Source organism: Copidosoma floridanum, unplaced genomic scaffold (assembly GCF_036245765.1).
Source record: "Copidosoma floridanum isolate Cflo_tuat_1 unplaced genomic scaffold, Cflo_Japanese_pri ptg000025l, whole genome shotgun sequence".
NCBI classification, from domain to species: domain Eukaryota; kingdom Metazoa; phylum Arthropoda; class Insecta; order Hymenoptera; family Encyrtidae; genus Copidosoma; species Copidosoma floridanum.
The window spans coordinates 5,433,563-5,459,430 of NW_028321902.1; the positions used below are offsets into that span (position 1 = coordinate 5,433,563).

The 25,868-nt window shown below is 36.0% G+C and overlaps 2 protein-coding genes across 2 annotated transcripts in view; one reads left to right on the top strand and one right to left on the bottom strand.

Moving 5' to 3' along the window:
- Window positions 1-6,840: 6,840 nt before the first annotated feature.
- Window positions 6,841-25,868, bottom strand: part of LOC106642707 (A-type potassium channel modulatory protein KCNIP1) — a 51,951-nt gene continuing 32,923 nt past the window's right edge. The window contains exons 2-5 of the mRNA XM_089595338.1: window positions 9,318-9,387; window positions 9,002-9,072; window positions 8,638-8,910; window positions 6,841-7,345 (exon numbers count right to left, since the gene is read on the bottom strand). Coding sequence (XP_089451464.1) covers window positions 7,298-7,345; window positions 8,638-8,910; window positions 9,002-9,072; window positions 9,318-9,387 — 462 coding nt within the window. The 3' untranslated portion in view covers window positions 6,841-7,297. The remainder of the gene's footprint in view (window positions 7,346-8,637; window positions 8,911-9,001; window positions 9,073-9,317; window positions 9,388-25,868) is intronic.
- Window positions 9,459-25,678, top strand: LOC149373961 (dynein regulatory complex subunit 5). Its single transcript, XM_089595423.1, has 8 exons — window positions 9,459-9,505; window positions 9,855-10,127; window positions 16,964-17,155; window positions 19,110-19,322; window positions 22,723-22,861; window positions 23,961-24,225; window positions 25,285-25,440; window positions 25,560-25,678. Exons 1-8 carry the CDS (start codon window positions 9,459-9,461, stop codon window positions 25,676-25,678), a joined length of 1,404 nt encoding a protein of 467 aa, XP_089451549.1.

Consider the following 25,868-nt stretch of genomic DNA (forward strand, 5'->3'; position numbering starts at 1 on the left):
GAGAAAAAATATATTACAAGAAGGGGTACGAGTTTTGGTATTAAAACCCTAGTATTTTTTTTTTTATATTTTGTTATTTTTTAAGAGCTGAATATTCCTCAACAATAAATTGTCTAATTTTTAAGTTCAGTTTCGATACTATCAAATAATTTTATTGGCAAAAATTTAATAATTGTTGATGTCCTTTTATATGATTAGGCATCAAACGTTTGAGGTTAGGTTTCGTTGTTATATCCTTTTGCCCGAAATAACAATATACACGCTAATAATAATATATGTATTTTTTTTAACTGTGCTGAGACAAAATCTATAAATGATTTTTTTCCTGACAAAAAAATCTCAAAAACTCGTTTTTGGAGGGAAAGGATTCCAAAAGGGTATCTTTATATCTTACGCATAGGGTATACAAAATAAAAACACACTAGAGACAACATAGAGTAAATCGAATGTCATCAATTAACATTTATTGATATTGCCACCACCTCGTCGTGTGTGGAAAACACACCCATTGCACATCTCTTCTCGCATTTGTGATGTTTTTTTAACCTATATAATATACGCGCGCTTAAATTATACATCATACGTAATATTTTACACACACCCGATCGCTCGCCTCCAGCAATAATAATATCGTACGCAAAACGCAGAATCGTCGCTTTTTTGATGATATTATATTTATAACACACTTTTCTCGCAAAAACAAATACGCATAGTTTTTTTTTTTTTTTTTAACTAATTTTCACACACGTGGTAATGAGTGACCTTTTTTTTTATTGTAAAGATGCTGGTGGAGGGTAGGCGTGGCTGAACTATTATATAAGTCGGTGATAAAACATACATGGTAAAACTGACGAGAGTAAAAGTGCTCTGGTACAATATAAAAAGCGGACTTCTCCCCGATGCTTTTTATCTCTTGGTTCTAAATAAAGCGCATAGTGTATGGTTAGGCGAAACGTGTTTTTTTCTTTTTTTTTTTTTTTTTTTTTTTTTCGATAAAAACGAGATATGGTGAGACGGTGGCAGAATTCTACTCGTACTCTTTACAGATTTTTATTTGGAAATAATCGTTACCTCATACAAAGTTTATTCAATAAACATTGCGCACAGTTTTCCCAACAGCACCAAACGTTTGGTACCGTAAGGGCTTTTTTTCATCTCGCATGATCGCAAAACTTTTTTTTCCTCAACAAGTTGTTTTTTATTCATTTATTCATTTTTTAAAATGTGGATATCAAGAACACACACGTATAAGAAATCGATGCGCTCGTACAAATCTTCCTTTCTGGCAGTTGTGTGGGTTTTGCCAAATTTTCCGAAAAAATTTTTTCCAACATGACATTTATATTATACTCACGTAGGTGAACAGCATTTATGGCAGTAGCAAATTAGAAAAGTTGTTGAAACGTTTGATTAAGTTATGAGTTTTAAAGCTATTAAAATAATGTATTACGAACGTCTAGTACGTATTGGATGTAGGTTGATTAAAAATTGTGTATATATGTCATTGATAATATTATAGAAAATTGTAAGATGACTAACGTGTGGTTGTACCGGATGAAGGGGGGCAAAAGCGACCGTTTTTTATTTCGCGTCATACACAATAGCATGACGTTGTTATTTTTACTTCTACGACTAATTTTTTTATTAATAATTGCCAAATGCATAAAATACTCACACGCACTGTCCTATAACCTCATCACATAATTATAGGATAGTACAAGGTAATAATTTTTTTTATTTTAAATTCTTAGAGTATCGCGATCGTATGATCGATCGCGTGACGAATTGACTAAAGTTATCTGTCTGAATCGGCTTTTTATTGACCGACGGGCTAGTTTGAAATTTTTCTTTCTGCAGTGACTTTAAGAGCCATGTACTCTTTATTTTAATATACGTATAGAGAAAGAGCTAGGACTGCTGTTATATTTTTGATTAATTATCTATGTCGGAAAAACCATCGAAAATTGTTTTTATTGTTACACGTATTTCCAAAAACACTACAACTCGGCTATCTCTGCTACTTTGTATTTTTTTATACCTCATTTACTGTGTGAAAAAAAAAATGAAAAGGTAATTTGATTTTCTTATTTTAAAAGTAAAGGGTCGATTTACATATTTTTAGTGATTTATTCGTCATTTTTAAAGCTTAAATTTTATTTAAAAATTGTCATTTGTTGTAGATTGTTAATTCGTTATTTCATAAAAAAATTTAATAACTAATATAAAATTTGTACAGTGAGAACAAAATTTTTTGCATGTAGAAAAGTGTTTGTATGACGAGGTAATAAAGCCAGTTATTTTTTAACAAATAAAGTATGAATTGTACGACAAAGTACGATAGGTTTTTTTAAAATTATAATTGTCCTAAAAAAATTTTATCGTTCATTAATCGCAAGTGTGTTGTCCCAAAAATTTTGAAAAATTTATTAGGTGTATTTTTAAAAGTAGTAGAAAAATGCATTGTATAGCTGTTTCAAAATCTCAGTTATGTTTCAAGTTATAAAAAAAGGGAATACACGTTTTTGATGTTAGTTTTTTTTTATTGTTGCAAAAGTTTTAGTTGTTAATAAATTCTTTTTTTTCCGAATAAGGAGTATGAATCCGTCAAATCAAGAACATTTTTAAGCATTCGAAGAACGAACAGTTATTTTTTTATAGGCAACAGAAATGGTCGGTCTCACGCAACCTTCACAATAGCAGAAAAAAAGGCTTTCGAGATGGAAATCATGTTACAAGAAAGTGAAAGTGGTATGATAAAGGTCAAGGTCGAGCTCGACGTCAGAAAATTGCTAAGCACATTGTCTCTGTATGGGTATAAAACACATGCGTGGAAAAAGGAATGAGGGTTTTTTTTTTTTTTTTTTTATTTCTTTTTATCTTACATTTTACTTTCTTTGTCCTCGTAGAACTGAAAGGGTGTGTTTTTACGTTATTTTGATTAATCAAGGAAATTCCATGTGTTTAAATTTTATTTCTACAAAATTTGAAAGGAAAAAAATAGGTAACGTTAAAATTTGTCTTATCCCTCTATTTTTTTTTTTTTTTTCTTTTAAAAGTTATATTTAGGTATTTAAGTAGATCTACAGTTTTAGCGAGAGTTTTAACTTTTGGGAAATATTTTTTTAAGATTTAGCCTTCACCATTTGGAATACTTGTACATGCATAATTTATAACCACATATTTTCTGTGCTTGATTAGCTGAAAAATGCTCAACAAACAATAGAAATATTTATACATCTTTGCAGAGATAATTAACAGGTTAACGTGTGCAGGTACTGATTGTAGTGATTGTGTGTGGCGCAACTCAAAAACTTATTAAAACAAAAGTAATTTAAATAAATGAATAATATCACCATGCCACTTGGAAACTAGTTATAATTCAAGTACTTGTTTTTATTAAAGAAATTTACACTGAAAAAAAACTTTGTCAACCCAAATAATCCTTTATATTAATAAAAAAAATTTTATGTACATCAATTAATAATAATTTCAATAAAATAAATAGTTTCTTTACAACGTAATATCTAATGTGCATAGCGTGATATTTATTTTTTTTTTAAATAAATATTTTTTGTTTTTTATTCAAATAAATGTTTATTTGGATTGACAAATTTTTTTCAGTATACAATAAAACAAATAAAATAACGTAACTAACAAAATATTTGAGCAACCAAACAATTAACTAATACTAATGAATAAATAGTAACTCACTGAAACAAAACAAAATATTGGAAAATGAATATTATTTTGTGTATGTAGGTACATAAGTATACTTATTTTATGCGCAAGAGTTTGATCGAAACTGAACAATCAGATTCGTCGTCCAGGTAAACACAATCGCCGTGGCAACACACATTTGTTTATGTCACCATTTCTTTTACACTCAAACTAACCTGGAATATACGTATTTTTCTCTACTTATTTTAGTCCTAATATATTTTTTCTGTTCCAAAGTAAATTTGAAATTGAGTAATTGTCAAAGTGCCGTTACATCGTGAGTCAAACAATCATTAACGCGAAGTAGTAGAATGAATGAAGTTTATGTAGTTTTTTAAAAATTTGTTAAAAAGTAAGTATATTTACATTGCAATTATTATTACCAATTTATACTTATGTAACCTGAACACCGAAGTAAAAATCCACTCCTAACGATTTTTAGAAGATATTTATGCATCAATTAACAATTTATAGATTCGAATAGTACAATAATATTAGACAAAAAAAAAGTTACTTGTAAGTTAATTAATTTAATTTCATTGTGTACGAATAAAATACAAGAGATACAAAATTACAGCTACAACTGTAACTACACGAGAAAAATTGTAACCACACGATTTTAAAAATTTTTTTTGTTTTTAATCTACTTTAATCAACTTTAGTGAAATGTGTATTACTTTTTTTACACAAATCAATTTTTGCTAGTACGAAATTTCATAATAACGTGCTTAATCGATTAGCTACCCTGACGATGAACTTCACAAAATTTATCCTACGAATTTTTATTTAATTATTTTTCACGTACTATTCATAATATGATACGAATGGCTAGTGAACACGGCTAACCGTCTAAAAATTATGCGAAATTATGTAGCCTTAAATCTCATCGATTCAAGAGTCATGAGAGAATCCGTAGTTATTAAATTTTTTTTTTTTATATCCGAGCGATTGCTCTATAATTACAAACAACGTAATTAATTTATTACAACTATTTGAACGATAAAAAAATCGACTATTCACTGCCCTCTATGGAATTCGGCACACACACGAATGTGACAATACTCTGTACCGATTATTAGTCGATAACGATCACCTCCTACGAACTGCTGATAGTTTTTAATTTTTTTTTTTTTTTTTTTAACATGGTTTTATATTTACGTGCGCATATTATTATACATGTATATTGTATTTTTCATGTATTAAAGTCTCGAAGATGATTCCTCGTGTTTCTCGAAATTTCTTAAGATTACGATCGGCGGCACGTTTTACTCTACGTATACGTTTGAACTACTCTTTGCCCCTTTTTTTACGTGTGAACACGCTCCTCTTCTCTTTCGTCCTTTTATGCATGTGATTTTGGAGTGCTGTACTTGCCGTACTTTTTCAAGCTAATTTTTTTTTTTTTTTTTTTTTTTTACTTCTTAATCGAAAAATTTCACTTTATGGTTTTGATTCGATAAAAAACTATTATACGTAGCTAAAACTGGATCTAAGATCGTACAAGTAATTTTTTTAGAATTTTTTAATGAGCTTAATTAAGAAGTGCTCCTTTTGGTTGACAAAATTTTTTTTTCTCTACCCACATTGACATTACACAAGACTCAAATAGCGGCTATTTTTCACAAAAAAAAAACAAAAGTTTTTTAAAGAATCGTTAAATGATATCCGAAATCGGTTATTGTTATTATAAACTGAAAAAAAAAAAATTGCACTCGCGATGAAGTGTTCAGAGGCGCGGATGATACTCGTCCTTGCACTCGTGTGATAAATCATTTCTTACCTATTAAACGTGATTTTTTTTTTTTTTTTTCAATATTGCAATTTACGACACGCGAATTTGTACGAACGACCAACGTACGTAGATTTCTTCTTTGTGATTTTGATTGTTGTTGCGAAATTTTTCGTCATTCCGGTTCACGACAACCCCTCGGTCTCGAATCGTATTGGTGTTTTCTTATTATAATTAAAAAATTTACCTTTTTTTTTTTTCTTTTTTTGTTTTCCTCGTTTAAAAGTATCCCGTGTTCATCGTCATCCATCCCACGCTTTTTGACAATTATTTTATTCATTCACTTTTACAATTTCATTATTTTACTCTTTGGACGCTCTTGGATTCACAGCCACGCGTATTACATGTAACGTAGATTGTTTTTTCTTTTTTTTTTTTTGTTTTTTTGTTTTCATTAAAATTCCTTACTTTAACAATTGTCGTTTAGCATCGATAATTTTAACTCTTACTTAATAACTCCTAAAACGATTTGGCACATATGTCATGTATCAACATACTCGGGTCATACAACAACAACAACAAAAACAACAACAACAACAATAACAACAACAACAACAACAATAACAGGCTCCTCGTCCCCCGTTATCGCAAGTGCTGCAGCTACACTCATGGATGCGTACATCCTCTCTTACAATTTCCTATGATTTTTTTTTTACTCGCTCCTTATCAATGACTGCCTTTCAAACTCCTGACCGACCGATACACACACTCTTCGCGAACATCTCCACATATGTATGCTTTTTTGGATATATTTATGTCACGGCCACACCTTCCAAGTCACCACAATATATTGTAACGGTATACACAGTACACAGAGGTATAAGTACAATACAATAATATTATCATATAGTCGTCACTCGTTCGCCGCTGTTTGTATTTATTCGTATCGCGTTTTTAATCTTATTTACAAAAACGAAAAATGTCCCTTTCTTTTTCTTTTTTCCATTCAGTTTCGCTGTGTGTGTGTGTGTGTCTTTTATATACACGCCCAAGTTGTACGTCGTACCATCGCGCACCCCTGGGAAGACAATAAAATTGTGTGCTCCTATATAAGTTATGTACACGTTGTATGCGCGTGTGTTCCGTCGCATTGGTTTTAACTCGCGTTTTGGATGATCATTTATACAAATGAAGTATAGGTACCAGGCTCATTCACTCGAGCCCAAGAGGAAAAGGAAAAAAAAAAAAAAAAGAATTTTATCAAAAAAACGAGTGAAACGATTTATTGTTATCTTTTACTTTTTTTTTTTTTTTTTTTTTTACTTTTCCTTTTGAGTCGAAATAAATGAAAAAAAAAGAAAAAAAAAAAAAAAAGAAAAAAGTTGTCCAACACGGTTGTTCGAGGAGCGCGCACATCGTAAATATTATACAAATGTATAGGCGTCAGTCGCACGTGGTCGTCTAGCACAGTAGGGACGAGGTGGAGTAGTCGGGCCTTGAGCCGTTGGAGCTGGTGCCGGGGGCGGGGGGTGCGGGTGCGTTGGCGGCGACGGAGCTGGTGACGCTGGTGGTGACGCGCCTTAGCTCGTGGTAGGGGGGCGGCGAGGGCGAGGACGAGGAAAAAGTCGACCAGGTGGCGGTGGCTGAGAGCACGTCGCTCGGGGCGCCGCGGCTCCTTTGCAGGGGGTTGGTTGGCGCGGGGGGTTGCCTCGTGGGGTCGTTGGCCGCGCCGGGTGTCGTCGTGGTCGCCAGGGTCGACGTGGCCGAGGAGGCACCGGCGCAGGCGGAGGTGGCACCGAGGGCCGATGGGCTACCCTCCGCGCTCCGGTCGGCCTCCTCATCCTCCGGAGATCAGAGGTCCCCGTCGAACATCGCCAGCGAGCGCGTTATCACTTCGTCCTGCAATTCGTGTGCGCGTGTGTACTCGTTTGACTTTCAGTTTTTTTTTTTTCCACTATATATGGTTCAAGGGCCCCCTTTTCGTACGTTATATTCTTTGAAAAAACATGTAGTTTTTGTACGAGGCGGCTCTTTTGTCAATAAATTTGTTGAAAAATTTGAAAAAATTATTTTTTCATCTTTGCACTGTACATCTAAGGGGTTTATCGTTAATTACACGTTTAAAGCGTGTGTATACACTAAAAATGAAAATTTTCATCTCAAGGTAAAAATGGTTGTTTTAGCAAGTTTTTATATAGCGAGTAAAGTATATGAATTACTCTCGCAAAAATCAAGTTGATATGTAAGTTAAAAAAAAAAAAAAACACTTGGATTTGCAGTGTAAAGATCGAAATTATATTTTTGATTTTACAAAACGTATTGCGGTTATTGTGTTGATAGCTGATTTTTAAAGACAACTAAATGTATAAAACTGTAAATGTATAAATGTAAAAAATCTCTGAAATGTTTTACTCTATACAGCCTACTTGTGTCAATCGTTGAAGAACAAAAATTGTTCATAGTTCAATAGAATAGACGAGTTAGTTAACGAAGCAACGATTTTATATATTATCAACACTATGCAGCTATCCATTTTGTAAAACAAACAAAAAAAAAAAAACACAGAAATGTTTAACTACACGCTTCAAACACGTCGCTTCTATTAAATTAAACGATTTATTTCGAAGACACGAAAAAGTCTGTTCTAGTATACCGAGCATTCCCGTCCCGAATTCCACCCATAAATACTCGCAGTGCACGTGTTTAGAGGGACCTTTCACGTGCTGTAGTAAGCCATTTTGTGTTAATATTTAAAATAGCGTAAAATTGTTGATTGTTTGAAAAATCCATTTATCTTTTTTTCCCTTAATTGATTAAAAAATTAAAAAACACGTATGCACGATCGAAGCGACGCAAACGAATCTTACACACGCGATTGAATAATTTCTCCGCGTTTAATTGCAATCGTATATAATTTTTATATTGACTCAACTCGGCCACCGTGTCACTATTATCATCATTATTCGTCACTACTGTACACCCTTGTGCGAGGATGACAATTAAAAATGCCATACAAATGGCAATGTTGGCCCACAGAGATAACGAGGTACATCAGAGCCCTTACTGGAGTTCATAACTGCGCGAAATTATCAGATGCCCCAGTTGACGGCATAACAAACGTAATGGCACGAGTTGGGGGGAAAAAAAAAAAAAAAAAAAAAAAATTGAATTTCTCGTTGCTACGTGTATACCTTGAGACAACTCTCCATGAACTCCTCGATGGTGATAACGCCGTCCTGGTTGAGGTCGAGTTTCCGGAAGACCCTGTCGAGTTGCTCGCGCGCCTGTCTCTCCTCGGTCTCGCGGTGCTTGCGGCCCATCAAGTCGTGCACGGCCGTTACCACCTCGCCGAGCTCGCCCCGCGTTATGCAACCGTCCCCGTTTATGTCGTACAGCTTGAACGTCCAGCGCAGCTTTTCGTATATGCTACCGCGTAGCAACGTCGACAGCGTCACCAGCAGGTCCTGCACTCCAAAAATATATTAGGCAAGTGTTTTTTTTTTTTTTTTTTTTTTTCTTTTTTCATTCCACCTACAGGTGCACACGAGGCCTTACCCTGAAGCTTATGGCGCCGCTGCAGTTGACGTCGAACGCTTTGAACACATAATGGGCGTAGGGAGCCGCGTCTGGTGGAAAGACAAATTTACACAATGAAATAATCGCTTGAAAAATTTTTATACCAAGGGAGAAAAACTGTACTCGAATTCCATATGTATTATACACGCGTGGAAGCTGCAGGACTATACACTGTATATATGTGTATGAAATTGTTTGCGCGAAAGTTGTCACGTTTATTGATAATTATAATCGTCTCGCGTATAATTATGATAAAATTCAAATGAATTTGCAAACATATGTAATAGGTACTCACTGCCGTGCGGGAAGAACTTGGCGTAGATGTCCTTGAAGGATTCCTCGTGAACGAGGCCCTCGGGACACTCCTGTAAGCACAAAACAGACGAGGAACCCATTGAATACTTGGACCTGCCATTAAAGGAAAAAAAAAGTCATCATGCGCGTGCCCCACACTATACCAGCTCACGCTTTCGAGGCGTTCAGGTAAGCCACGAAACCTATCCCCCTTTTTTTTCAATATTCTTTAAAAAAACAACAACAACAAAGATAATATATGTGAAAACGCACTTTTGTAAATATATAATCTTACATGACACTGATTGTTACAATAACGACAAAGCACGTTTGCATTGAATAATTATTTTTCTTTGTCTGTTCAACGCGAACTATAGTCATACAATTTATCTATAGTACGCGATGAAATCACGTATAAAGTTATTTTGTTATTTATTATTGTACCAGCCTCCGTAATACTCCCCAAAACATACTCTGTTGATGGCAAATCAATAAACAACAAATTCTCTAAAATTAAAAAAAAAAAACAAAAAAAAAGGTGTTCCGAGGAGACTCTCCTGCTGCCTGGTGAGCAAGGCCGCACCTTGCGCTCGGAAAACAAAGACTGGGACGGTGGTCTGGTCGAGCAGTTGGGGTGCCAAGCTTTGCGTGCCATAGCCGAGAACTGGCTGAGCAAGCCCTTGCTGGACGAGCTGCCCACTTTGGACGATCGGGACCACTTGCTCGAGTTACTGAGCGCCGAGCTGCCCTTCGAGGTCGCCGTCAAGGCTGTGCCCCACCAGCACTACTGGCAAAGAGCGGCACACGCTAGGTGGGAGTGTTTTTTTTTTTTTTTTTTTTTTTTTTTTATTTAATTAGAAAAGCGCACTTACGGCAACACTCGAGACGGGAATTTTGAGCTCGTGTAACTCTTTTTTGATGTATATATCATGTCGTAAAGAATAAAACCATACAGGGGAGTTTGGCTCGTAAATTTTGGGAGGATGTTCGATAATCTCGAGGTTGTCGCAGGCTGATCGTTAAAGTAAAAAATCGGTTAATCGGCTTACGATCTGATTTTTTTTTTTTTTTTTTTTTTAAGCTATACTTATAGTAAAGCAAGTGCTGTACTCACAAATTTATTTTTTACCTATTGATTTCGAGCTGAAAGCTCTAAAACTATAAAAGACCGTGTAGTTGTGATAATTTTTTTCATCTAAATTATAATTACATCATATTTTTGTATGAAAAAAAAATTAATGCAAATCCACAGCTTTAAACTCCAAAAAAGAGGCACTGTACCGGAGGACACCCCATGCGCCGAACGAATAGCCGGGGGAGAGACATTTTTCCGGGAAAACGTTCAACGCGCGTGACATATTTATCGGAAGGGTGTAAAATGCAGATTTTTTTATTTAATTTTTTTATTTTTAACGTACAGGCCGCGGCGTATATATACTCGCACTTCCGGGGATAAATATCGAACAATTTGAAAAATTTCGCCTCGCAGCTGTACGGGCAGTTTGTACCGATAAATAAAAAGCACGGGAAAAATTTTTCTCTCCCTCTGAAAAAAAAAAAAAAAAAAAAAAAATACAGACACTGCACATCGGGACAAGTTTCCGGAGCACTATATAATGTACCTACAGCAGCATCGTCGCGCATGAAAACATCCGAATGCTCCGGGTGATTAATAACATCGTGGCGGCATGAATATGTATACCACATATAGGTACACGCGCTTGCATGTCCGGGCGTTTGGCCAAATCGTGCACCCGCTTGTACGGGTGCATGACATATGTCCACCCTCCGAAAACGTTTTAAAGTTGGCAACCATGAGTTAGGTACTAGTAGTAAACCACTCTTATCGACCGAATCCACGGCGGTAGGTTTAAAAACATGAGGCTCACACCACAAAGACAGCCTAACAACTGATCTTATTATAATTAGTCTCATAAGTCCATCGCGCTTAATTACGTGGCCTTGAAGACCCATCTTTTTATCGGGATTTCGTATTTTAGAGTTTTTTTTAAGTTTCAATTTCTTTGATAATGAGTGATCTTGCAAACAATCATATAACTTTTAGTTAATAGACGTTACAGAAATTTCAAATAGCCTGGTTCTCAAGCGCGAGATCTATTTCACAAAATATCGCAAGCACGCAGGCAATCTTTTATTGGTTCTTCGCGTTAGAAAGCTTCTTAGAATAGCTAGCGCCTGTACGCATAAACAATAATGCCAATGGTAATATAGTTATTGAAATCTATTAAAAAATAAACGCGTCTATTTACTTGACACGAAGTATCGCAAGCTCGCAAACCGATTTTTATCACAATCACATTTTTGCGATTATACACTTATTTTTAAATTCAATAAGTGTATCGATGAGTAAACGTTTGTATAACTATATAACAAGTAGTATTCCATATTTGTAAACATAAAAACTTGTTCAGTTTCCAAGCGTACAGTCTATAGTGTGAAATATTGAAAGCACGCAGACAAATTTTCATCCGATTTTTGCGTTCTGTAACTCATTTGAAAATTAAAATTTTCTGAAATTCATTTGTGTATTTAATATTTTCATTAGCAATTAATAAATGGTAAAAAATAAAACGCGTCCGGTTCCCAAGCATAGGTTTCATTGTATTACACGTAATATTAAATTTTTTGCACTAAATTTTTTTTTTAAGCTATTTATTATAAACTACGAGTTGTAACTAATCCCAAGTATATAGTCTCAATGAACCGAGTAAAGTTAATAATATTTGAATAACGCTCTATGTATAATCGCTTTAATTCCAAGCGGCTTATTCCCAGTAATTCACTGCGCACGCTCATCAGAACTTTTGTTTATTATCTAAATAAACAAAGTCCCAAGCAGGTAATCCCCAGTTATCCAATGCAAGCACATATACCTGGATTCATTATTAATTAACACATAAACAAACACTTAACGTGCTAATTTCTGGAGTCATGGCGGCCTTGAATGGCCATACTTAGAAGCTTTTCTTCAAAAGTTAAGGATACGTATAAAACATACAAGTAGGTACAACTTATGCAAAATAAAAGTTAAAATTTAATCAACCGAAGGATACACAAGCAAAGGTTAAGCTTCTGTGCATACTATGAACATGTGTAAGTTTTAAGAGTCAGTATGATCGTATCGTATGTTAGTTCAATTGGATGCGTCTTTTGTTTTGGACCCACGGATCATGAGTTCAAGACCCACTGCCAGCAATTTTTTTTATTTTCTTTTTTATTTAACATTTGAAAATATTTAGATTTTTATTCATTAATAAATTATTAACTACAGGACCGAGTGCATGAATAAAAACCTCACTCCAGTAACTCCTTACGCACAGTTTTTAAATAAACTTATTACTTACTCGTAATTTGAAGAAATTTATTGCTGGCTAACCGATACGCTCCACCGCCAGGACTTTTGTTTCTACATTATAAATAAACCAAATTTCCAGCAGCTCTCATCAAGTAACCGGATGCGCTTGCTTGTCCACACGTTTTTTTATTAGGTAAATGATCAGCACGTCTAGAAAGCAATAACCAGTAATCAGAAGCACACGCTTGCGTGCACTTCAAGTATATGAAACTTTCAAAGCCTTATCCATAATAATTTTAATCGCTCACTCGCATGCACTTTCGTTTGTTAATTGTGTTTTATAAATTTTAGAAGCCTATTATCATACAACTCGAAGCGCTTGATCGTGCGCGCTTTTATTTATATATTAAGTTTTTTTACATTTTTAGAGCCTCATCAAGAATATTTGAAAGCGCTTGCTCGTGCGCGCTTTTTTTTATTTATAAATTTTTTGAAAATCTTGAAAGCCTACTTTAAATTCTTCTGATGCGCTTGCTTGTGCGAGCTTTTTTTTATTTATTAATAATTTTTTAATTTTGAGAGCCTCATCTAGAATACTTGAAAGCGCTTGCTCGTGCGCGCTTTTCTTAATTTATTAATTATTTTTCAGTTTTGAGAGCCTCATCAAGAATATTTGAAAGCGCTTGCTCGTGCGCGCTTTTTTTTATTTATAAATTTTTTGAAAATCTTAAAAGCCTACTTTAAAATCTTCTGACGTGCTTGCTTGTGCGAGCTTTTTTTTATTTATTAATAATTTTTTAATTTTGAGAGTCTCATCTAGAATATTTGACAGCGCTTGCTCGTGCGCGCTTTTTTTTATTTATAAATTTTTTGAAAATCTTGAAAGCCTACTTTAAATTCTTCTGACGTGCTTGCTTGTGCGAGCTTTTTTTCATTTATTAATAATTTTTCAATTTTAAGAGTCTCATCTAGAATATTTGACAGCGCTTGCTCGTGCGCGCTTTTTTTTATTTATTGAGCATTTTTAAATTTGAGAGCCCCATCTAAATTTTTCTACAGCACTTGATTGTGCGAGCTTTTATTCATCTGCTAAGTTATTTGTAACATATGAGCCTCACCTTCAGTACCTTAAAGCGCTTGCTTGTGGGCGCTTTTCTTTATTTATAAATTTTTTGAAAATCTCGAAAGCCTTATCTTAAATGTTTAAAAGCGCAGATGAATAAAAGCTCGCACAATCAAGTGCTGTAGAAAAATTTAGATGGGGCTCTCAAATTTAAAAATGCTCAATAAATAAAAAAAAGCGCGCACGAGCAAGCGCTGTCAAATATTCTAGATGAGACTCTCAAAATTAAAAAATTATTAATAAATAAAAAAAAGCTCGCACAAGCAAGCACGTCAGAAGAATTTAAAGTAGGCTTTCAAGATTTTCAAAAAATTTATAAATAAAAAAAAGCGCGCACGAGCAAGCGCTGTCAAATATTCTAGATGAGACTCTCAAAATTAAAAAATTATTAATAAATAAAAAAAAGCTCGCACAAGCAAGCACGTCAGAAGATTTTAAAGTAGGCTTTTAAGATTTTCAAAAAATTTATAAATAAAAAAAAGCGCGCACGAGCAAGCGCTTTCAAATATTCTTGATGAGGCTCTCAAAACTGAAAAATAATTAATAAATTAAGAAAAGCGCGCACGAGCAAGCGCTTTCAAGTATTCTAGATGAGGCTCTCAAAATTAAAAAATTATTAATAAATAAAAAAAAGCTCGCACAAGCAAGCGCATCAGAAGAATTTAAAGTAGGCTTTCAAGATTTTCAAAAAATTTATAAATAAAAAAAAGCGCGCACGAGCAAGCGCTTTCAAATATTCTTGATGAGGCTCTAAAAATGTAAAAAAACTTAATATATAAATAAAAGCGCGCACGATCAAGCGCTTCGAGTTGTATGATAATAGGCTTCTAAAATTTATAAAACACAATTAACAAACGAAAGTGCATGCGAGTGAGCGATTAAAATTATTATGGATAAGGCTTTGAAAGTTTCATATACTTGAAGTGCACGCAAGCGTGTGCTTCTGATTACTGGTTATTGCTTTCTAGACGTGCTGATCATTTACCTAATAAAAAAACGTGTGGACAAGCAAGCGCATCCGGTTACTTGATGAGAGCTGCTGGAAATTTGGTTTATTTATAATGTAGAAACAAAAGTCCTGGCGGTGGAGCGTATCGGTTAGCCAGCAATAAATTTCTTCAAATTACGAGTAAGTAATAAGTTTATTTAAAAACTGTGCGTAAGGAGTTACTGGAGTGAGGTTTTTATTCATGCACTCGGTCCTGTAGTTAATAATTTATTAATGAATAAAAATCTAAATATTTTCAAATGTTAAATAAAAAAGAAAATAAAAAAAATTGCTGGCAGTGGGTCTTGAACTCATGATCCGTGGGTCCAAAACAAAAGACGCATCCAATTGAACTAACATACGATACGATCATACTGACTCTTAAAACTTACACATGTTCATAGTATGCACAGAAGCTTAACCTTTGCTTGTGTATCCTTCGGTTGATTAAATTTTAACTTTTATTTTGCATAAGTTGTACCTACTTGTATGTTTTATACGTATCCTTAACTTTTGAAGAAAAGCTTCTAAGTATGGCCATTCAAGGCCGCCATGACTCCAGAAATTAGCACGTTAAGTGTTTGTTTATGTGTTAATTAATAATGAATCCAGGTATATGTGCTTGCATTGGATAACTGGGGATTACCTGCTTGGGACTTTGTTTATTTAGATAATAAACAAAAGTTCTGATGAGCGTGCGCAGTGAATTACTGGGAATAAGCCGCTTGGAATTAAAGCGATTATACATAGAGCGTTATTCAAATATTATTAACTTTACTCGGTTCATTGAGACTATATACTTGGGATTAGTTACAACTCGTAGTTTATAATAAATAGCTTAAAAAAAAAATTTAGTGCAAAAAATTTAATATTACGTGTAATACAATGAAACCTATGCTTGGGAACCGGACGCGTTTTATTTTTTACCATTTATTAATTGCTAATGAAAATATTAAATACACAAATGAATTTCAGAAAATTTTAATTTTCAAATGAGTTACAGAACGCAAAAATCGGATGAAAATTTGTCTGCGTGCTTTCAATATTTCACACTATAGACTGTACGCTTGGAAACTGAACAAGTTTTTATGTTTACAAATATGGAATACTACTTGTTATATAGTTATACAAACGTTTACTCATCGATACACTTATTGAATTTAAAAATAAGTGTATAATCGCAAAAATGTGATTGTGATAAAAATCGGTTTGCGAGCTTGCGATACTTCGTGTCAAGTAAATAGACGCGTTTATTTTTTAATAGATTTCAATAACTATATTACCATTGGCATTATTGTTTATGCGTACAGGCGCTAGCTATTCTAAGAAGCTTTCTAACGCGAAGAACCAATAAAAGATTGCCTGCGTGCTTGCGATATTTTGTGAAATAGATCTCGCGCTTGAGAACCAGGCTATTTGAAATTTCTGTAACGTCTATTAACTAAAAGTTATATGATTGTTTGCAAGATCACTCATTATCAAAGAAATTGAAACTTAAAAAAAACTCTAAAATACGAAATCCCGATAAAAAGATGGGTCTTCAAGGCCACGTAATTAAGCGCGATGGACTTATGAGACTAATTATAATAAGATCAGTTGTTAGGCTGTCTTTGTGGTGTGAGCCTCATGTTTTTAAACCTACCGCCGTGGATTCGGTCGATAAGAGTGGTATACTACTAGTACCTAACTCATGGTTGCCAACTTTAAAACGTTTTCGGAGGGTGGACAAATGTCATGCACCCGCTTGTACAGTATATATACGTAACATCACCACCCACTGTGAACTTTACTGTGTATATATATATAGTTCGCGTAACGGATATATAAGATGCTCCTGTATGGAGATGTTAAAAATTCTAAAAGTTACCCCTACAAGCATTGGAGTGAAGATATTTTTTTTATTTCATCATTTTTGTATTATTTTTATATTTTATCGAGACAAAGTTGCGAGCGCTCGCTCAGAGCATTTTTGAGAAACTAAAAATATTAAACGACTAATATGACGTTGGTCTAGTCTTTCCAGTTCAAACGCTAAAGAACACCTTTTTCAATGATTTTTTCGCGTTTGCTAGTTATTTCTATGGTATTACAGAAGTCTTTAGATGCTCCGGGCGAGCGCTCGAAATGTCGGACCCGTTATGATCCCGAACAAAAAAGTATATAAACTAATGATGGAATGTTTATCCACGCAACAATTTATGGGGGGGGGGGAAAAAAAAGATGGAAGTTCAACGATCCATCGGCTCACGGTGACTGCTGGCTGCAGCTCTACTGCGAGCGCCACTTGTCGGAGTACCTGGAGGGCTTGGATCCGGCGTACTTCGAAGCCAAAAGCGACGAGTGCAGGGCACTACTCGAGCTCGTGCGCGAGCACGTGCAAGCCCTCGAGCTCCGCCAGCTACTCCCCCACAGGCAAGCATCACTTTGGATTTCATTACCTCGCCTTACCCCGCCATATCTCCCTTTCTTTCCACTGTCTTTTACGACATTTTCTCGAGTACTACTCAGGGCACGATGTATACAGGCTATCGCTGTGTGCTATAGCGAAATCCAAACATTTTTTTTTTGTTTTTTTGTTTGTGCATCAAAAAGTGCGACTAGGTACAACATTGAGAAAAAATTTTAATCTATACAATGTATATTATGTGTTCAAAAATCAAATAGTGTCAGGAATCAACATCACAAATGACAGATATATGGTTTTTTAAAATTTAACTCTACCTGTTGAAAATTTATTGGCGACTTCGATTTATACTATCATAAAAAATCTACTGAACTATAATTGTTGCAACTCTTCGAGAGGATGAAAAAATATGTTTTATACTTTTTCGAGGAAGCAAAAAAAAAGCCGTGTGATGAAGTGTTTTTTCAGTCAATCATAGAGTATATTTTTTGGTAACACTTTCAGACGCAAAAGTAATTGTTTCACGTTGAAATTGATTAATGAAACAAGATCGGAAAAACAAAGCTCCCGAGTACTAAATCCGGCCGCAATGTCTGGCCTTTTTTTCCCATTGTTCGTCTTGGTTCTCTCTCGCAATTAAACTTGGACGTCACGATCGTAAAACGAGTTAAATGAGGCCTCGGAGGCCGCAAACTTTCGAACCAACCCCTGTTTTTGGCACCCCCGCTGATCACACCCGACACACAACACTTACAACAAAACCCTGTCCATCGTCGGCGGGGCAATTTAAGTTTGACGCGCTCGATTGAAATTTCGAGTTGCCGGTAGCTGGCTGCACTTTTGGGTCACTGCGCCCCGATGACTTTGATGCCTCTCTCCCGCGAGAGAAGCTGGAAGGGGAGTCGCGTCTTGACCTCGTTCGTTTGTCCGTTTCGCTTGTCGATGAATTAAACGGGCCCGAATCAAGTGTACTTACCTGCAGCTCCCTATTTTTCCTCCCTCTTGCAAGACAGGGATCTTAAAATTAATTTCTCAAATGTCACTGTCTTTGGCTTCGGTCCAATCTAGTTTCCTAGCTGATATTGGTGTAGAGACTCTCTCCCTCTCTCGGCATCGAAACGAAATTTTTTTTTTTTGCCGTTATAGTATATTACTTTCTCTATTTTTTTTGAGATATAATTTTATACATTATTGAAGATTTTTTTGTTTTTTGTTAGACTATTACCTTAATCACAGTGTTTTGCGAAAAATTTTCCCAGCAAACACAATGTATATGGAATTTGAAAGAGAAAAAAAATGTAGATCGAAAATGGTCAAAGTATTTTAACAAGTACTTTTATATTTAGAAAAAAAAAATTCTTTGCGAATAATTTTAATATCTATAAAATGTACGGCACTTATCTGATGGAAAAACAATTTTTCTCGTATTAAATAATAAAATAAATAAATGAAAATAATAAAATTTTGAACGAATAGTAATGAGTTGAAAATTTTGATAAGCGAAAAGAATGCACTTTATTCAGGGCATCGAAATTTTGATTTAAATCGTTGAAAAAACCATAAGCCTGTTGCATAAAATATATTAATCATCAATTTTCATTCCAATTTTCAAGGCATTGAAATTACCAAGTCAACCAATCTATATACACCTCTGTCCATTCGAAAGCAGCGTTTGCACGCGACTTCAATTACGTAAGAGTAGTAAAAATTAATTGCCAAACATGCGGGCATTATCGCACCAGAAATCGATCGTAAAATTCCAAAATAGATATCGGCGCCAGTGCGCCACAAATATACTCCCAACCTGAATTATTGATTAAAAATACGCCCGACTTTAAATAGACGCTTCTATTGCCCAAAATTATACAATAAGTGGGATGCTTAATCGACGTGAGCTCAAAATTAAATTTTCACCTAATTATCCGTAATTTCTACGAAATGTTCAAAACAATGGGCCAACAGATTGAAGCCGCGGCCGATACCACCGGTAGGCGATGACGAGGATGCACAATCATCCAAGGATAGTCCAGGTGCCTCGGACGCTTGGTTGCAGAACGAGATGGTGAGCGTCATACCGCTCGACCTCATCCTCGACAACCTACCGCACCTGCGTCGCATTGGTATCAACGTGGGCGTCGTTTACAGCAGCGACTTTGTCGAGTGGCAGGACTTTCAGTGAGTCCATTAATTCAGTACAATAGTCATTCATGTGCTTTTAATTTTGCGGGAGTTTTTTTTTTTTTTTTTTTTTTACAAACTCTAAATAGTAATTAGGGCGCATGTCCCAATTATGGATCCTGTTTCTGTTATGGCTTGAACAATTATTGGTAATCCAAACAAGTCAGTTATTAGAAAAAAATTGCTTTGATGTTATATATAGCAGCATTCAGTAATATGTCCACAAATAAAATGATGTATTAAAAGTATTTTCGGCAATGAAATTGTTTAGGAAGCTAGAAAAATATGATGACAACGTATTGAATCACAAAAAGTTTAATTAATGTTCTCAGAGGGGTCACAATGGGTTGTACAGCAAATTTTTGTTTGTTTCGGTTTTTTGATTCAGAAAAAAAAAAAAATCTTTACATAAGAAAAAAAAATGTTCATGAAATAAAGACAATTTTAAACTATCTAAGTATTATTTATTATGATCCGATACATTTTTCTTAGGGAGGCCATAATTGGGACACATGCCCCTATATGCATCGAGTCTATCACTACATAGGCACTTACAAGCCACTTTTTGACACGTACTCGGTGTGCAAACTTCACCTTCTCGTGATTGCACCCGGGTTTTCTATGTTTTTGCTCATTGATTGTCTCTCGCGTGACTACTTGTATTCACACTCGGGCAAAAACCACCCGCCTCGCGTGATTGTTGCATGATATACTTAGTTCCACCCACACGTCATCATCCGCCGGTTAGAGTCGTACAAAGAAAAAAAGAAAAAAATACGTTGCTTAATTAAGTATATCAGTCGTACAGGAATTAAAGGTGAGTTTTTGTCAATCATTATTTCCATGCTTATCGTTATCGTTTTTTTTTTTTTTTTTTTTTTTTTTTCTACCTGTATGTATTGCATTTGTGTTATACTTGTGTTAATATCTATAATAGAAAGATACCTTTTAAACTTCAATTTTATTTGTAAAAGTTTTTTGACATGATAAAAGTACAATTTAAACAACACTTTACGTTTTAACATTAAAGAAACACACGTACAATTGATGAATGGACAAAAAAAAAATTTTAATATTCGGTATAATCTAAGGCATTTACATAATGGCTCTTTGATGACTCTATTTTTAATAGTAATGCGTTTTAGTGTTTCGCACCAAGTTGAACAATGAAACGTTACAGGCGTTATATCCAAGCTGTCACTCCTATGTATATATATATACATATATCTCACAGAATGTAACCAACACCCGATGCTCTAAGATCAATGGTTGTTTTTTACTATGAGCTTATTGAACACAATCAGAAATTATGGTTGAATAAAAGAACTGAATCAAAAAAAAAGGTAACACTATGACCCATGAAAAGAAAAAAAAAAAATGCTGCACATGCCACCTCGAAGCCTAGCCCGTATGAAACTCGGACAGTTGTTTCGCAGCGGTGGTTGTGCGATTCAAAATACTTCGATCGAATAATCCTCCGTCAGCACTCCCCGATCATCTCCAAAGCCCTCTCCCTCAGCTCGGTCGCGTTGCACCTGAGCGCCAACTTCAAGTGGCGAGCCGCGTTACCCCGGCACAGCCGCTCCACCAAGCGCTCCTCGCACACCGAAACCAAGTCCCAAACGGCGTACTCGAACGCTGCCACCATCAACTCCTCGGCGATCCCGTCGAGCCCGCAAACCCTCCCCGCGTAAAAGTACCGTACCAACTCCACCATCGCCTCGTACCCCGTACCGTCCGACTCCACCACCAGGTCGCCCTTCCTCCCGGACCTCGACGACCGGCCCAACTGGCAGCTAAACACCGCGCTCTTGCTCGCCAACACCACCGCGTGGGCCCGTATCTCCCGACCACCCACCGATATCCTCACGTCGGCAAACTCCTCGCACTGGAAGAACTTCTCGATCCGCAAGTCCACTCCGCGGGGGTTGCCCTCGAAGGGCTTGATTTCGCAGAGCACCAGGACTTTGGTCAGAATCTCGCGGAGTTCGGTCCTCCGGAAGTTGGCCACGTTGGCGGGGACGTAGGCTTCGAAGCACATGCACGTCATGCCCGACGAGTGGGCCACGTGGAGGTTGTCGCGGTTGAGGAGCGACAGGTGGAGGCGCGCCCTGGCGCCTTGGCCGCCCAGGCACACGAGGTCCACGGACACCTTGGACGGCTTTGGGTGTAGTCGCAGGCGCCACTCGTGCTCCATGGCGTGGAAGCAGTCGGATACTACAAGGTCGTCGTCGTCGCAGTCGAGGTAGGACAGTTCGATGGACCAGAGGACGGTGTCGTGGTCGGCGGTGTTGATTTTGGCGATGTGGTGGGCGCAGGAAGTATCGAAGGCGGATTTCGTCGCGACGAAGCTGTCGGACGAGTCGGAGTCCATCGAGGAAGAGGAACTTGTCGGAATGAGAACGTGTAATCAACTGGAGGCACCAGATGCCTGACTGATGGCGGCCGTTGCTCGTGTCATTTAAATGCTATTAACACCGAATTTTTTGCTGTCAACACTCGGGCGATCAATGTACGATATGTCACGCCGGTGATTCGAAAATCACCTTTTATCTATATCTGTTTTCTGGATTTTTTCAATTCTATACTTTTGTACAATAGGTACTAGGTACATATTTTATTGTTTAATCATTTTTAAATGCGACAGATTTACGGGGTATTTTTTTAAGATCGTAGTACAATTGGTAGTCGTTTGGCTGAAGCGTGTACGCCTTGGATGGGTACAACTATAAACTATATGGTTGGGCAGATGTAGATACATTTCTTCAGAGTTTTTCCGATATCTGATATCTCACGTCTTTTTTTTTTTCTCTAAATATGTACGCGAATAACTTTGCTTTTCCAAAAAATTGCCATGCGTCACCTTTAAAAACTATAAGTACATATTATGTTACTTTAACATAAATTATTGGTCTTTTTGCTTAGAGACTTGATTCAGCAACTGTCACTCATTCGCAAAACACCCAATATTTGTTCTATACAAATGCCACTTAACATTTTCGCATTTCCATCAACTTTGAATGTATAACGTGATGGAATTTACTTCTTGGTGAATAGAAATACGAATTCTCAAAGTTAGAAGAAAAAAAAAATTAAACGACGTTGGTTAATCTATTTATAATTATTTTATCATTACCTTTATCTTTATTATTGTTATCATCATCATTATTATTATTATTATCGTTCATAATAATGTTATATACATGTTATATTATTTCCCAACACAATAAATAAAACGAGTTCAATCGGAATAACATTTATTTGTCACAAATAGGATATTTTAAATTTGTTTCTGACGCGATATGCGGAACAAAATTTTCATTAACGTAATAAAATTACTATACGTACACAAATGAGCAATCACGGATGAAATCTCTTTTACTGTTTTCTTTGAAAGACTTTCCATAGAAGATGCCTTGCGAATCAGCCGCGGAGTGAAGAATCTCGAGCATCTGAGTAAATTCAGTCTCACCAGGAGTTATTTGGACCAGCCGAGAGCAGCTGCTATTCTCCAAGGGCTCGCCGTTAACTCCAACGTAAGCTTCCAACTGTTTGTACGTGTACACAACATAGATACAACTGCGCAGGAGGAATGTTAATTGTAGGTCGTGTGTTTATTTCTTGGTTTGCTTGCACTTATGGTACACAAATGTTTTTGAAAATTCCTTCTCTTACACATACGTACTGGGTTATCTACGCGAAAAAATATTTCACAACAAGATACTTTTTCGACAACCATATACTTACACTTTTACTACTACCGTATTTAAAACGTTATACTGCTTCCGTTAATAATTACTGTAAAAACATTTGAAGTGACGATTACTTACACTACCTGTAGAATTAAATGTAGATAAAAAATGTTTTTAAATTATACATTGAACGCACATGACGTCATTTTAATTAATTTACGGCTAAAGTTCCAAATTTTATCTAACAATGATAAACATTCTAATGACATTCTCTTGAAACTGATAACTCGAAACGAATCTTTACGTCACCAAAAAAAAAAATTTCTGTTATGTATACATACAGACTTTAAATGTTTCAATATAAAATTTAATATACTATAAAATATACATTCCACATATTTTGTTACGTTGTATTGTAAATGATGAGTAAAAAATGTTGCTATCGTTTATTAAATCCATAAAATAACTGTGCGTAATTAATAATTTTTTATTTTTCTTTTCACTTCTTTTCACTGTAAACTAAAAAACAAAATCAATTAAACTTGAAAAAACTTTTACGCTTCGTATATATGTGAGGAGATAAAGATTCTCCCAAGCATACCCTACCAGACGAGAAGATGTATAATACTTAACAAAACCTCGCGATTTTCGGATCGCGTAGTTGAATTGTTCCCAACTCGCAGGATTGATTTCAATTATAGACCGTTGCCGCAGAGTCTGAGCACTGCGGATGAGATTTTAATGCGAATTCCAGAACCAACGAGGGTATACGCCAACTAAAAGTTTTCCTGCCTTCATCCTAGTTGGGGCGAAAGTTTTATCGATTATTCATTACCCACGCGCATAAATTTGGTTTCTAATTTTTTTTTTTTTTTTTTTAGGAGGACACACACCTATACACAACTATGTAATATAACCATAGTTTTGTTTTTTTTTCACACAGGTTCAGGAGATTGATTTGTCGCACTGCAAGCTGGGAGACGCCGGTGGCTTGGCGATCGGTGGATTTCTGGCCGAGCGTCAGCCGAGATTGTTGAGGCTCGTCAACTGCGGCATCGGCTCGGAAGGCCTTGCCGGCATTGTGTTTGGTATACTCGATGACAGCGACGGTCCTCGGGCGGTTGGGGCTCGCGGCGATAATGGCATCAGACATCTCGACCTTAGGCTTAATCCGCTCGGCGATGACGGTGCTCTGCATGTTGCTGCTCGTTTGTATTTTTTTTTTTTTTTTTTTTTTTTTTTTTTTAATATAACTCAAACTTATACAAGTACCCGTACAGGTCTGATCAAAAATTATCTTGCGAGAAGTGCGGATCGGTAACTTGATGATTTTTACTTGATTTTCTCATCTGTTTTATTAAAAATTGAAAAAGTATCGCGAGACATAATGCTAAAAAAAATCCAAGTGGTTTAATCCAAAACAGTTTTTTGTCGCAATTGTCCGAGAAAATTTTTGATCGTGTGACAAGATTTTCTGAATCTTACACGTAGTATTACAGATTATGTACTTTTTAAGTTATTTAATATACTTTGTACTAACTTATTTAGTGCAAACTTTCATAGTGTACGTTTTTGCGTACTCGCGAATTTTTTTTTACTGAAAAACTATTGGACTAGATTAAAACTATTTACAACAATTACCATCTTACAATGAATCAAGAAGACTTAAAAAAAAAATTAAATATAAATTCTTGGATTGACGCAACCTAGATTAAAAAACACAAAAAAAGTACCTAATACAGCACAACATTTGAATTACGTGTTGGAAAAATTGTTTAGGTCCAAAAGAGGGGCAGACTTGGGCACAGATTTTTTTAAATTGTTTTGCAGTATAAATTTTTTCAAGAACCGCATTACTTTTGTTAAAAAAAATTTTTTTTATTTGACTACTACTTAAAACATTTTGTTGCAAAAATGTATTGCACTGTTACGTAAAATGGTGACAAACAAAAAAATTTGTCAGCAACTTTACGCGTGAAGAAAGAATTGTCCATTTAAAAATCCATAAAATTGCCATACCCAAAAAAAGGTAAAGTTACGTTTTTCCAGACCCAGAAAACAACTTTTTTCGCATAATCCCTCTCATACCCAACGATTACATCAGCACGCAAGCTCTTCGCACAGAACCAGAGAAAAACACTCTCGATTCGACAATAAATAACACGCCTGTACAGTTCCTCGCCCAAACATCTCCGGTATACACGCTATGCAAGAAAAAAAAATAAAAAAAGGGGGTGGGTGGTAAAAACCGCATTATTATTTTCCAGTGCTCTTGAGATCCACTTCCCTGGAACATCTGAACATCAGCGGTTGCAGCTTGGGAGCCGACGGTGGGATGGGCATCGCGGAAGTTTTGGCCTCCGGCCGCGTCAAGTTCTCCAAACTCGAGCTCGAGTGCTCCAACAACGATTTCGGGACGATCGGTAAATCTTTCCATCGACAGCGCCCCTGGCACGCGTCTCCTTTTTTTTTTCCTCCCCCACCAAGTTCATCCCTCTCTTTTTCTATAATGCAATTGTAAAATCGCCGTTGCGTGTTCCAGTCGGCGAAGCCTTTGAACTCGTCGCCAAAGCTTGCACAAGCGTCGTCGGACTGGACTCGAGGATGTGCGGCTTCCGCAAAGAGTCCGAGTACTCGATTAGCGAAAGCGTTAACAGGTAATCAGTGCTCACGTTGTTGTTTTTCGTTTTACCAAACAATATATTTTTTTAATGCGACGCTTGGAACAAGAAACGAGCGCTTAGAGTCTACTTTACATATAGTGTGTGGCCTTCGACATCCCGCGGAGCTTTTTGCTATATGTGCAGAGGAGGAGACTTGGCCGGGCGCCAAGAGATGTTCGGGGGTCTTG